Source organism: Peromyscus eremicus, chromosome X, assembly GCF_949786415.1.
Source record: "Peromyscus eremicus chromosome X, PerEre_H2_v1, whole genome shotgun sequence".
NCBI classification, from domain to species: Eukaryota; Metazoa; Chordata; class Mammalia; order Rodentia; family Cricetidae; genus Peromyscus; species Peromyscus eremicus.
The window spans coordinates 63061021-63073948 of record NC_081439.1 but is presented as its reverse complement, the minus strand read 5'-3'; the positions used below and the strand labels follow the sequence as shown (position 1 = coordinate 63073948).

Here is a 12928-nt window from a genome sequence, read left to right as displayed (position 1 = left end):
ATTACTACATATTACTGTACCTAAGAAAATTATCCACAACATGAATGTTGTCTAAATACATTTTATTCAATTTTCAAAAGTACCAACTTTAATACCAATGTATTTTCATATGGGTGATATATATTGAAATGTTAAAATCAAACCAATCAAACAGACAGAAAATACAGCATTCAGTCTCTGCAAGACAGTAAATCAGTTTTTCCAAAACCTTTGCTCATTGTCTTTCAGAATCAAACATCTGAATGACTGAAATTGATTGGAAAAAATATGGCAGATGATGATAAGAATAGAAGTGATGAAGAGAAAAGCAAGATATTTTACATCATTACTACATCATAAAAGTTGAAGCTGCAAAAATGAAGAAAATGTGATTAAAAGTAACAAGCTATGAAGACATTGAATTGGTTCATTCTATAGAATCAAATAAAAACAATAACTTATTCAGAGAGGATTATTAATACATAAAACATTAATATATAACACATTCAAAAAACTTTAATAACAGAAACCCATAGCACTCTATTTTACAAGCAACAGTGTATAATGATCATTTCACTATTCATAGGAGAAATGTGAACTGTTAGCCCTGAGATCTTGTTTCCAATTTGGCAATAAAACACAACGTTACATAGGTGTATTGTGTTAATTTAGTTTAAATTTCAAATTTTACACATTTTTTTTCATTTCAAGTCAAGATCATGATTGTAGAGAATCTCAGAAGTACATAGTGCTTTGCTATACACTTCAGTCACTTAACTTAGGTGCCTTTCTTCCTCCCAGCCTGAAAAACAACCAGGCATAGAGCAGTGCTATACCAGAGTTAATCCTTCTGTCAGGAGAGTTCAAAATATCAAGTTTAATTCAAATGGAACAAATTCTCCATTTTTCTTTAATCTTTCCTCTACCTTTCTTACTAATACCAGCCAAGTTGTATTTTTCTTTCTATAGGTTCTCTCAATTTACATATAATAATGGTATACATAAAGTACAAAAAAAATCCCCCAGGCTATTCTCCTTGTCTTGTAAGTGATCTTATATACCACATATAAGTGGAAGGTTATTTAAACACTGGTCATATGCCTCGAAACATTTCTGATACAGCTGCTATGGCCTCTTAAGTAGCTTACAATTATGGACTCCTCATACCACTTTTGTGGTAAACAAAGCTTAGTGACAATATGTACATACAGAGCGTACCATCCTGAATGTGGTCACTACTAAAGGAGGCAAAACAGAAAGAAAACATAAATGGTCATAATTCTTAGTTGTACTTATCTCCTACAAGAATTCAGATGTACAAAGATAAAAATAATTTCTCCAAAAAGTAACACCACCACAATGGAAACTCAATGAAGCATAAAAACCAAGAGAACACAATTGTTATTGTGGTCTCTTATTTGACTCAGTCAATGTTTAGTTGATTCCCACTACAGATGTCACACAAGTTCCCGACTAGTCTGGTTTGATATTTGTAAGTTAGGCGTGCTTAATTCAGTACTATTTCTATGGGAAGCATTACGAAGATTATAGAGTGCTAAAGAGTGGAGGAGGGCTTCTCGGGCTTTGGATGCCTCTATGTTCTGCTCTTGAGAGATTTGAAGGCTAATTTGATTAACATTATTCATCAGTATATTAGAGGCCATGAGGTTGGTTATAGAGAGGCACCTGGTAAGATTTTCTTCCAAAAACTGTTTGTAGAGTTCATCTACCTTTTTTTCCATATAACTATTAAGCATAGAATTAGAGAGAGGTTGCTTATGTAATAACATGCTTTTTTCTCGAATCTCATCCCCATTTAATAATTTTGAAGTGGATGTTTTCTCTAGAGGCTCAGTTTTAGGAGAGTGGCCCATTGATATATCCACTGAAAGTAAAAGAGGACCATTACAAACATCATCATGGGCATGTTCCACAAAGCAGCCAGAATCATACATGTTCCTGACATGGTCACCTCCTATCTGTAGGTCAGGATAATTCTGGCAAATACTTGTGCATGACCAAGACCGATATAAATCCAGTTGTATGTCATCGTGTCCCCTCTTTGGAATGGGCAATGCAATGGATACATTTCCTGGAAGAAGTGTACTTTTGAATTTTGCAACAGGTAGCTCATCCACAGATTTCATTTGAGATGTATTAACATCTTCTTCAGTTAGACTTCCTTCTATAACTTTCTCTTGATTTCCCATCTTAAGAGGAAGAGGTGAATTGTCCTGTATATTTAAAATATTATTTTCCCAATTTTCCTTTTCATCATTTGATGTCTTCTTACATCTTAGTGGCTTATAAAATTTTGCATGTTTCTCTTCTTTGTAAAGGAATTCTGTTAGGAAGGCTTCTCCAAGCATTTTCTTAGGCAAGTTCTTCTAAAAATATGTGTGGATTATATTCCTACAATATAAAAGAATTAATTAACGCAATTCACATTAAAAGTCAAATAAGAATTGTCTCTTACATGAACCATGTTTTAGGGAAGAACTGTTGCTTAAAGAACAGAGAAAAAGACTAGAAATTTGTTTATTCCTTTTTACTACTGTTTAACAATTGGGAATTTATTTATTTATGGCTCTCAATTTTCTCACCAGTTAAATGATAATATTACCCTCCCCCGCCTTTTCATGGGGCTATTGTGAGGATATTACATAGCACCCATACAAGTATTTAAAAAACACAAACTCTGGGATATGTACAACTGCCTATATCCAGCCTTCTTTTAGTATTTAGTTAGAAATTAACAAATGCCTAGCCTTTTACTGTCCAAACTTCCACTTAAAATACTTAACTTATGGGAATTTTCTGAACTAAATTATAAACATAGCTATCTATTTTCTCATTAATATAGGTATCTCAAATTTACTACTATTTTTTCTTTGCACCTCTTTTCAAGTTTTTCTTTTTATTCTTTTGGACTCAAATCTTTCTTCCTTATTCACTTATTTCATTCTTTTACACTACCAATTAATGCAATTTTAAAAGTTTACAATTTCTCTATAAACTCCTGTGTAAAAAGTTAGGCATGTTGGTTCACACCTGTAATCCCAGCAAACAGCAAGCTGAAGCAATAGTATAATAATTCAAGGTCAGCCTGGGCTAACTGGCAAAACCTGCCTCTTACATACCAAAATAAAAGCAAACTATAGAAGAATGAAAAAATCATTCACCTTTATTCCAAATAGAGCTTTCATTTCACAAGTCTATGGTATGTATAATACATGTTCCCAGGAAACCCATTTATGTTAATGTTTGAAAGAATTTGAGAAGAAAATGAAACAACACAAATCAAACAAAGTAAGATTTTTGGACTTACTATGTTCTCCAAGTATCAGGATACCTAAGGATTTGGTCTTCTGAGATGCCAACAGTTCAAGCTCAGAAAAAGTCTTTTCTCTCCGGTTTGCGTCTCAGTGTCTGCTTACTTCTTACAAAGGAGGACGACAGCTTTAGTCACGTAAATTGGTTCTGCTTTCCATTCATACCCCAGGACTGAAACCCTAATAGGAAAATGATGTGGGTTGGTCACATGTGTGGCATGGTAATGACCATGTACCAAAAGAGGATCTGAAAGTGTTTATTCAAGTTTCCAATGACAGAGAGTGGGAAAATATTAACAGCAACAGTTCTTCATGTATGTTAAGACAGAAACAAAGTTATTTTCACTTTTAAGTAGGACAAGAGTGGACAGTCTCAGCATCTTTCATAAAAACAATTTGAAATAAAGCAAAGGAGCATCAAAAAGAAAATGAATCAATAAATTGTGATACATCAATGACATGAAATACTAAATTAAGCATTTCTTTAAAAAATACTTTTATTAATCCTTTCAGGGGTTACACCCTTTAAAAAACTGTCTCTCCCTTCCCCCAGAAGCCACCAACTGTTGATAGACCTTCAGTTATGGTTGGAGGAGGGAGTCATGAGCCACTCTGCCCTTCATGTTAGAATGGTGACTCGCTTGATCTTGTATAGGTAACCACAGCTGCTGTGAGTCCATGAGTGCACTGGCCAGGTCCTGTCCTGAAGACACTGTTTTCCTCTGCTCCTTCCTAACCTCTGGATGTTACAACCTTTCCACACCCTCTTCCACGATGGTCTCTGAGTAAATGGAGAATTTCTAATGATTTTTGATACTAAATTGATTGTTTCTTTGTTTGATTTTGTTGTTTACAACAGGTAGCACTGGCTGACCTAGAATATGCTATGGAGAACAGACTGGTCTTAAACTTGTGACCATTCTCTTGCCTCTGTCTCTCAGGAGCTGGGATTGTAGACATGTGTCAACACACTTGGCTACATGGCAATCATTCTAAATTGTCATATAGATTATTAATTTAAGAAACACATTATTGTCCATTTTACAGAGGAAAAGGCAGAGAAAAGAGTTATGTATTTGTTGACAGTCACAAAACTAGTAAGTAATAGAATTAAGATTTTCAGCAAAAAGTTGGATTAAGAGCACTGCAGTATATGTTATGTATATGTGTAAAGTATGTGCACTGCAGGGAAATAAACACAGTTTGACTCCACCATGAATTGTGTGTGTAATGTGTCAAACACTATTCAGAATATTCCACACATACCAACTTAATCTTCATAAAATTTCAGGAAACAAATATTGTTTTTCCTTATGAGGAAAATGAAACACAGAAAGAAGTTAGGGAACATGTTCAGTTTCAGAGAAGTGTAAAGAGTAGTTTGGGTTTGAATTCAAGTAGCTTAGAAATCGAACGTCCATGCTTAATTTCATTGCTGAACTAGTTTTGTGCTTTTCATTGCCTTAATATATGTCAACATGCTAGTGAAAAAAAATGATACAAATCAAATTGTTTATAGTAGTTTCCTATGAAGAGAAAGTGACAGGAAACAGGTAAATTGATAATTTTACAACTTACTTTCTATATTTCTATATGAGTTGAATACGTGTGTAATTACTGTGTATCTATGTTGTACTGGGATACTGAAAGACAAAATACTTCATATACATAAAAGACTTTTCTATCATCTTTAGAATATGCTTTACCAAGCTTACAAAGGTCTCACTCATTTTTGAATGTCTTTTAGTAGCACATAAAAACTTCCAAAGAAGATTGACAAGTACACTTTTAATATACATTATATTTGGGGCTTGAATTAGTAATATATATTTTTTATTATATTTAATAACTTTAAATGAATCAAAAACAATCTAAAGACAGGTCTCATTTTGTATGTCATACCAATAAATTCCTTTTAGGTTGTCAAAGTTATCCTCCTGTGAGAAGTACTGCATTATAAGAGCCCAATGAAGTGAGGAGACACGTCAATAGCTCACACTAGAAGATAATGGAAGAATGAAGAACGTAGAAGATATATTCCATCAAAGTCACCACAGAAGACTATTAAAAAAAAAACTAGAAATTTCAAATCCCTCTTAATTTATATTCCATCATTTTGGTTATATTCCATCTAGTTTCTTCCCTTCATCCCTACATCTCACAGGCACAAGTTCCATTAATGCCCTGTCCTTAAAATGTCTGCCTTTCCACAGAGACAAATAGCCAAACAAACGGAAACACATGAAATATGAACCAATGGCTGAGGGGTCACCAACTGGATCAGGCCCTCTGAGTGGGTGAGACAGTTGATTGGCCTGATCTGTTTGGGAGGCATCCAGGCAGTGGCACTGGGTCCTGTGCTCATTGCATGAGTCGGCTGTTTGAAACCTGGGGCCTATGCAGGGTCGCTTGGCTCAGCCTGGGAGGAGGGGACTGGACCTACCTGGACTGAGTCCACCAGGTTGATCTCAGTCTGTGGGGAAGGCTTTGCCCTGGAGGAGATTGGAATGGGGGGCGGGCTGGGGGGAAGGTGAGAGGGGCGGGAGGGGGGAGAACAAGGGAATCTGTGCCTGTATGTAAAACTTAATTGTATTGCAAAATAAAAATTTAAAAAAAAATGTCTGCCTTTCAAACCTAGCATTACCTTTCCATACTTGGATTACAATAGCTTATTCTAACCTTGTCCCCCATAACATTTACCATACTAGTTGATCAAACTTTTATATAAACCTAAAGTCATCAAAGCCTTCTGCTTACTCAAGGATTAATAAGAATATATATATATATAATTTATAATTGTGAGTCTCAAAGTAAAATAAATAAAAAAAGCATCATAGCAAATCTTCAAGGTATAATTATCTGCAATTTTATACAATAGTAAAAAGCCTCAAAAGTATTAAAAATCAAAATCCAACATGAAACCAAACTCGATTTCATTGTTCATCCCAGTTTCCATCTTCTAATTTCTCTATGTACTCCTAAATCTCAAGTAACCAGATTACTTAATTGCAGAGACAAAAAAAAAACAGAAATGATTCCATTTAACAACCCTGCCATCTACTTGGAGCCTAATATCAGTGATGTCTTATGTAAGCATTTGGAGCCTAACTCTTACTGACCAGTGGTAACTGAACCAAAAGGACCAGTTTCAAGAAAAGTAAGTTACTCTGTAAAGTTTGCTACTAATAAAACAGGAAGATAACCACCTATGTACAGAATGTACTAACGGCCCTTGAGATATGACCGAAAATTTCCCTCTCAATTGCTGTGAGACTCCCACGTACTCTGAAGCCTTTTGATGTCTTCACTGTGAAATCATCAGGCGTGTCTTTGCAGTGTATTTCAATAAATCCTCACTTTTACTCTCTGTTTTCATCTCTGGTGAATATCTTTGGTAAACACATTTACAGCCTGTGCATTTCTGGCTTTTCAAGATGCTATCTCAGACACAGCATTCATGACTGTTCCTTCCACCTTAAAATGTTTTATTATCATATTTTCCCAGCAGTATAAATACCTCAAGTTTGTTAAGTTCTGTTATTCCAGGATGCTTGCCTTGACCCACATAATATGGTTTGATTTGATCTGCATTGTATTTATCTCATTTTATGGATTCTCACTCAATTCCTTGAAAACAAATACTTTGTCTTATCCATTGATGTGATCTCTAGCAATATGCAGAATCTAGCACCTGTCAATAGTAATACTACAATGAAGCCACACACTTGCACATGTTCAATTCATTTGATCTCGAAAATGAAATTGTTGGATAGGTACCACCATCTTCACTTCAACAAAAATGAAATTTTTTTTGTTTTGGTTTTTAATTTTATTTTTTTGTTTTATTTACATATTTTCTTATTACCCTACATATTCATATATATATGCCTTCCAGTTTAGTGCTTTTATGGGCTTCCTGAGTGTGTGAATGTTTGTCCCTGTGTCTATATCTGTTTTCTTGTTTTGTCCTATTCAGATATGTAAGTTTTGTTTTATCATATTTTATGAATTATATTATGTTATTGTCCCTTAGAAGTCTATTTTCTAATGAGAAATAGAACAGACAGGGCCTAGATTCAGAATGGAGGATGTGTGGGGAGAAACAAGAAGGAATAGAGAAAAGGGAACTGTAGTTAGAATATACTATGTCAGAAAAAAATCAGTTTTCATGAAAATGAAAAAATACACCTATCCTCATACATGTCCTGGATTTCCATTTCAAGATTGTAAAATGACCTCAAAATTAGCATGTCATTGTTAATTTTCATTTCGTTTCTCAGAAACTCCCACACTGTCGTGTTTTTGTTAATAGTTAAACCTCTGTTCTCCTCTTCTATGGGTCTCTAGATAAATATCACCATCAATTAAGCTATAGATTTCCTCAAGATAGCGAACAAGCCAATGCATTTTATCAAACCTTTCTTCAAAAATACCAGTTTGAGTCGTCCCATTGAGTTTCTTTTTATTGTCATAGCCAACATAATGCCAATTTCATTTCTTACACTATATCATTCACTAAATACACTGGCTGTTTATAAAAGCTGCCCTATAACATTGGCCTTTCCTGTATTATTCCAATTCTTCTGTATTCTGAACCACAATTGAAGTAGAAGCTATACTCAATTAGATGGCTTAATTGAATATATGACTTAGATGTGGACACACATGCAAAGAACTGTCATCTATTTATTCTAGGTTTGTAACTGATGCATTTTTGTCACATAATATCTAAACTGAGCACAGGAGTAATAAGACTAGCCCCTTGGATCACAGTTGAGCCAAATATATTATCATCTGCTTACATTGTACAATAGCATCCCTAGATTTCCTAGTAACTAGTCTATTATTATAGCTGGAGATGGTGACTTCATTCTACAACTGATTTTCTCTTGTCACAAGGACTCCTAAATAATGAAGAGCAAAAATGAAATTTTAACAAACTCATTTGCTCCAATCTCGCCCTCCTTCACCACTAGGTCTCATGATATGTATCCAGGCTGGCTGTAACTCTCTGCCCATCTAAGCATGTTCTCGAACTTCTGGTCTTCCTGCTTCCATCTCCTTCTGAGAGCTGGCATTACAAATATGTGCCACTACCCTTGCTATATATGGTGCTAGGCATGGACCCAGGACCTCAGAAGCACTCTGCCAAACGAACTGCATCTTCAGCCACAAATCCATTCTTATTAGTGGATAGAGCCATGTAATACAATATTGTCTTATAGAAAAAATAGGATACTTAAGACCTTCACTCCCATTATATATCCACTTTTGGTAAACTCCTTAAGTTACAAATGTTATCAGTATCTTCCACAATCAAAAAAATAAATAAATAAAGCTAGGGGATGGAGAGACGGCTGTTTAAAAGTGTGTATTAGTCTTCAAGAGGACCAGAGTTCGATCCCCAACATCAGTGTCAGGTTGCTTCCAAGTGGTTCCCTGTAACTAAAGGCCTCTCAGGGCTGCACTCACGTGCACACACCTTTACACAGGCACAGATATATAATTAAAAATAATTTTTAGACATCTAAAAAAATTATAACTAAGCAATATACAGTGAAAAAAATGAACTATGGTTATTTCGAAGAGGAAGCAGACATTTTACACCGGGAACAGAGGGGGTGGGGGAGAAGAGGAAGTACTAAGAGGGGTAGGGACTGTTGCACAAATTGAAGGGTTGGCCTCAAGATGAAAAGGGCAAGCCTGCAAAGCACATTTCAACATGGGAGCTGGGTGGGAGAAAAGAGAAGAGAACTTTTCTGCGATTAAAATGGGGGCAATGTTTCTATGTTGGTCATGTCTTCCCTGGACCTGTTTGTACCGTCCTTATAAACTAAGGCAACACGACTTTGTCTCTTTGCTTCACATGCCACACTGTATTTTAATGATTTTCCTCCCTTGTCTCTGTCCCCAGAGGAGGCAGTAGTAGCCAGCAAGAAAGCAGCAGGCCTCCCTTCCTAAACAGAGAAAGAAACCCTGCAGAGTGCATTTGTTTTTTCTGCTCCACCCCAGCACTTGGCAGATGGGCTGAGAAGAGAGGTGTCAGCTAGTGTGTATTACTCTAGGGAGCACAGCCTCGCCTCTCCTCTCCCTTCAGGGCAAGGGGGTGGGGCTTTTCTGATCTCTGGTCACTAGGCACCAGCTTTCCTCAGAATGGGCACCACAAGGGGCATTTGCTCCTTAGCCAATCCTGAGTGCAGGCCCTTAGCAACCCTCACAAAGAAAGCAAGACAGCCAGGCTCTGTGTTCAGTCTTCAGGAAACCGGTAACCAGAAAGGGAGCTGACCACAACTTACCAGCAAAGTGTTCGCTCACTACTTTTGAAGATCAATCGCAGATTGGAAACCATGAGTAACATTAAAATTTATTATACCAGCGTATCATGCTCTAGGGAGGTGAGTAGGAAGGGCCTCAGCTGGAGGGAAGAAACAGGAGCGGATTAAAGTAAAAACACTGTAGTCGGGGACTTCAAGATTTTGCTAAGAGTATCATAGCCTTTCTGCCTTTTTAAATTTTATTTTATTTTATTTTACCATGGTGAATGGAGGTGGGACATGCAAGGACCTACCAAAAGGCTGATTAACTCTCTTATTCAGACTGTGCTCTAAGAATTGACTGATGTGGAAAGTTTCTGGTATCTGGAACTCAACTACCTTAAGGAACCCATTAATTTTGTCAATATTTCAAGTGTGCAAGAAATAATGAACTCCATTTAGGATGGGAGAACAAAATGACAGTAAGTGTATAGCAAAAATTCCCACAGAAAATCAAGCAACCCATAAAGGAGCCAATTGTTTATTTCTAAGAAGTTGATATATTTGCATATGTCACACATTTCTTACACAAATTAAAGTTTAGATGAATTATTTTCAGCAATATTTAGGAAATATAGAACAGCGCTGCCCAATAGAAACATAATGAAAGCTACTTATGTAACTTTAAATTTATTAGTAGTCATTTAAAAGAGAAAAAAGTGAGATTAATTTAGTGTATTTAACACAAAATATTCAAAATGTCATTGCAAAATGTAATCATTATGAATGTTAGTATGTTATATATTCTTTTATCATATTGTCTTCAAAAGCCAGCATGTATTGTGCTCACATAAAAACTGAAGGATTCGAATTTTTGCTCTTAAATTTTTCACTTTTACAACAACCACTAAATGGTTGCCAAGCATTCATCACACCCTTGCTACATTCCATACACTATATCTGAAGGGAGGAATGAGATTTGATCTCAGCCTAGGAAAAGTAGATTGCTTTTGTATAAAACGTGGTCAAGTAGATTAGTGTTTTTGCACAAAAAAAAAAAAAACGAGAAGCAGTTTTAAAGAAAGTAAATTATGAGATATTGCACTAGTTTTAAAAGAACAACAACAAACAGCATGTGACTTATATACTATTGGGTATAATGGAATATCACTGCTCTATTCAACTGTTCTCTTAATGGGTTCGTTTGGAAAGCTTGAGAAAAATACTCTAAGAAGATGACTTATGTCCCATGCAACATATTTTGCAATTTAAAGAAGTAATAAGAAAGTGGAAACATTGAATTTTGGAATTTTAGAAATTTCTCTGCTGTCCTTTGGATACAGACAAGCGTTTTTGAAGTATGACTGACTCACACCTTCTGAACACCAAACAGAAAGCTTACTGACATGCACATCTACAGAAATCCCACTTCACTAAGCTGGGGTTGGAGCTTGTCAAATGGTTTTCACAGTCTGGTATCCGAAGTACTATTTGACAACATTACTCAAGATACCACATGAAAACGCAGAAGTCTCAACCTTACCTAATATTTATATTGTGGTTATTCAGTTTTGGGTTATAAATTATGTTGAAAAAACAACCAGCAGTTGCAATTTTACTTTAGACATAGTGTGTATTTTAAAAGAAAGTAAAGTATGAGAAATAGTCTGTTAGTATAGGATACAAATTTGGCAATTCAAGCATACAACCCAAGTTAGCCATTTTTATCCTTTCACTTTTTTTTAGGTCTTAATTTCATGAGGCATTTAATTTTTCATTCCATTTTCTGACTATTGTTTTCCCTCTTCTATATATAGATATGTAAACACACAGGTTGTTTGTTTTCAAAGCAAGGTCTCACTATGTGATCCAAGCTGGCCTGTAAATTGCTCACTATGGCCATCTTTTTCATTTTTTATTTTTGATTGGACAAACATTTCAATATATATGTGAGTTTTCTTATTTTGCCACACATCTTTTCAAAAAAAAATCTGTGGTCCTGTTCAATTCCACATTGTGCAATATATGCGTGTGCAACATAATACATATGACCAATAAACTATCCGTATTGTACATATAATATTTTTATAAACATGATCTAATAACAAAATTGCCTAATTGTTTTTTAACCCAAGCTTGCCACTAATAATGGCTGTTCCTCTTTCATGACATAATGGATAGGCAAGACAACAAAACATAAAAACATTAGGGCAAATTGATTAATAACATTCTATCTCCTTTTTACTATCTAGGTAAAACAAAGACAAGACGAAGTTATGAGGATTTTGGATACTTATGAAGTTAAGTATGAGTTAATAGATATAGCTGTCAGTTCCCATGTACTGGAAGAGATGCGGACGAAAGTTGCCTCTCCTAAGGCTGTACCACCTCAGATATTCAATGGCCAAGACTATTGTGGAGTAAGAATGAATACTTGTTTTTATTGGTTATATTTCATAACACAAAGTCATATATGTGGGTGAAAATTGATGTATGAGATGTGAAACTCAGGCTTACTTATCTACAGAATAATTGTGTTTGTAACAACAAGACAATTGGTATTTAATGCTACAAAGATTGTCACTTCTTGGTGAGGTATAATTAGGTATATTTTTATCATTCATTATAATATGCAATAACTGGTACTCTGGGGAAATTATTCACCTTTCTTAGCTAACGGAAGTTTGCAAAAGTCTGGGCATAATAATTAGCAGGCAACACATGAATTTAATTTGTAATTAAGAATAATCAGAACTGATTAACTACAATTTTATTTTTAGGATTTTATGACTTTCCACAGTGCCAAAGAGAACAAGGAAATTCTGAAGTTCCTAAAGATGGAGAAAATGGACAATTTTGATAAATGGTAAATCTATCATGTACTTTTAACTGTAAAAGAACTACTCTATTAAAGTACCACCAAAATATTGAGCTCCTATTCTTTTTTGTTTGTTTGTTTGTTTGTTTGTTTGTTTTGTTTTGTTTTGTTTTGTTTTGTTTTGTTTTGTTTTTCGAGACAGGGTTTCTCTGTGTAGCTTTGTGCCTTTCCTGGAACTCACTTGGTAGCCCAGGCTGGCCTCGAACTCACAGAGATCCACCTGGCTCTGCCTCCCGAGTGCTGGGATTAAAGGCATGTTTCATTAAAATGATTTTAAACTGAACATTCTAAAGATTTGATTTTATTGTCTCTGTGTGTGTCTCTCTATCTCTGTCTCTGTCTCTCTGTCTCTGTCTCTCTCTGTCTCTGTCTCTCTCTGTGTGTTGGGGGGAGGGCAGTGCCCAAACATACACACACATATGGATGCTTACAGAAACCAGAGAAGGTGTCAGATTCCCTGTTAGTTACAGGCAGCTGGGAACTGG

General features: G+C 35.4%; 2 protein-coding genes across 3 annotated transcripts; one reads left to right on the top strand and one right to left on the bottom strand.

Moving 5' to 3' along the window:
- Positions 1–1436: 1436 nt before the first annotated feature.
- LOC131898759 (TLR adapter interacting with SLC15A4 on the lysosome-like) lies at positions 1437–2348 on the bottom strand. Its single transcript, XM_059249942.1, has one exon. The coding sequence runs from the start codon at positions 2346–2348 to the stop codon at positions 1437–1439; it is 912 nt and encodes a 303-aa protein (XP_059105925.1).
- A 7168-nt stretch (positions 2349–9516) lies between these two features.
- LOC131899845 (SH3 domain-binding glutamic acid-rich-like protein 3) lies at positions 9517–12496 on the top strand. Of its 2 annotated transcripts, none has more exons than XR_009376133.1 (3): positions 9517–9755; positions 11818–11985; positions 12346–12496. XR_009376133.1 is itself a non-coding variant. In XM_059251314.1 (3 exons), exons 1-3 carry the CDS (start codon positions 9659–9661, stop codon positions 12433–12435), a joined length of 306 nt encoding a protein of 101 aa, XP_059107297.1. In that variant the 5' UTR covers positions 9517–9658; the 3' UTR covers positions 12436–12496. The 2 variants fall into 2 exon arrangements, 1 of the variants encoding a protein (XP_059107297.1); XM_059251314.1 differs by having other exon boundaries at positions 9517–9706.
- Positions 12497–12928: the final 432 nt, after the last annotated feature.

Coding starts and splice junctions, on each gene's coding strand:
- LOC131899845 (XM_059251314.1), top strand. CDS start 9,659: ATGAGTAACATTAAAATTTATTATACCAGCGTATCATGCTCTAGGGAG. Junction 9,707..11,817: donor GCGTATCATGCTCTAGGGAG/GTGAGTAGGAAG, acceptor TTTACTATCTAG/GTAAAACAAAGACAAGACGA. Junction 11,986..12,345: donor ATGGCCAAGACTATTGTGGA/GTAAGAATGAAT, acceptor TTTTATTTTTAG/GATTTTATGACTTTCCACAG.
- LOC131898759 (XM_059249942.1), bottom strand. CDS start 2,348: ATGCTTGGAGAAGCCTTCCTAACAGAATTCCTTTACAAAGAAGAGAAA.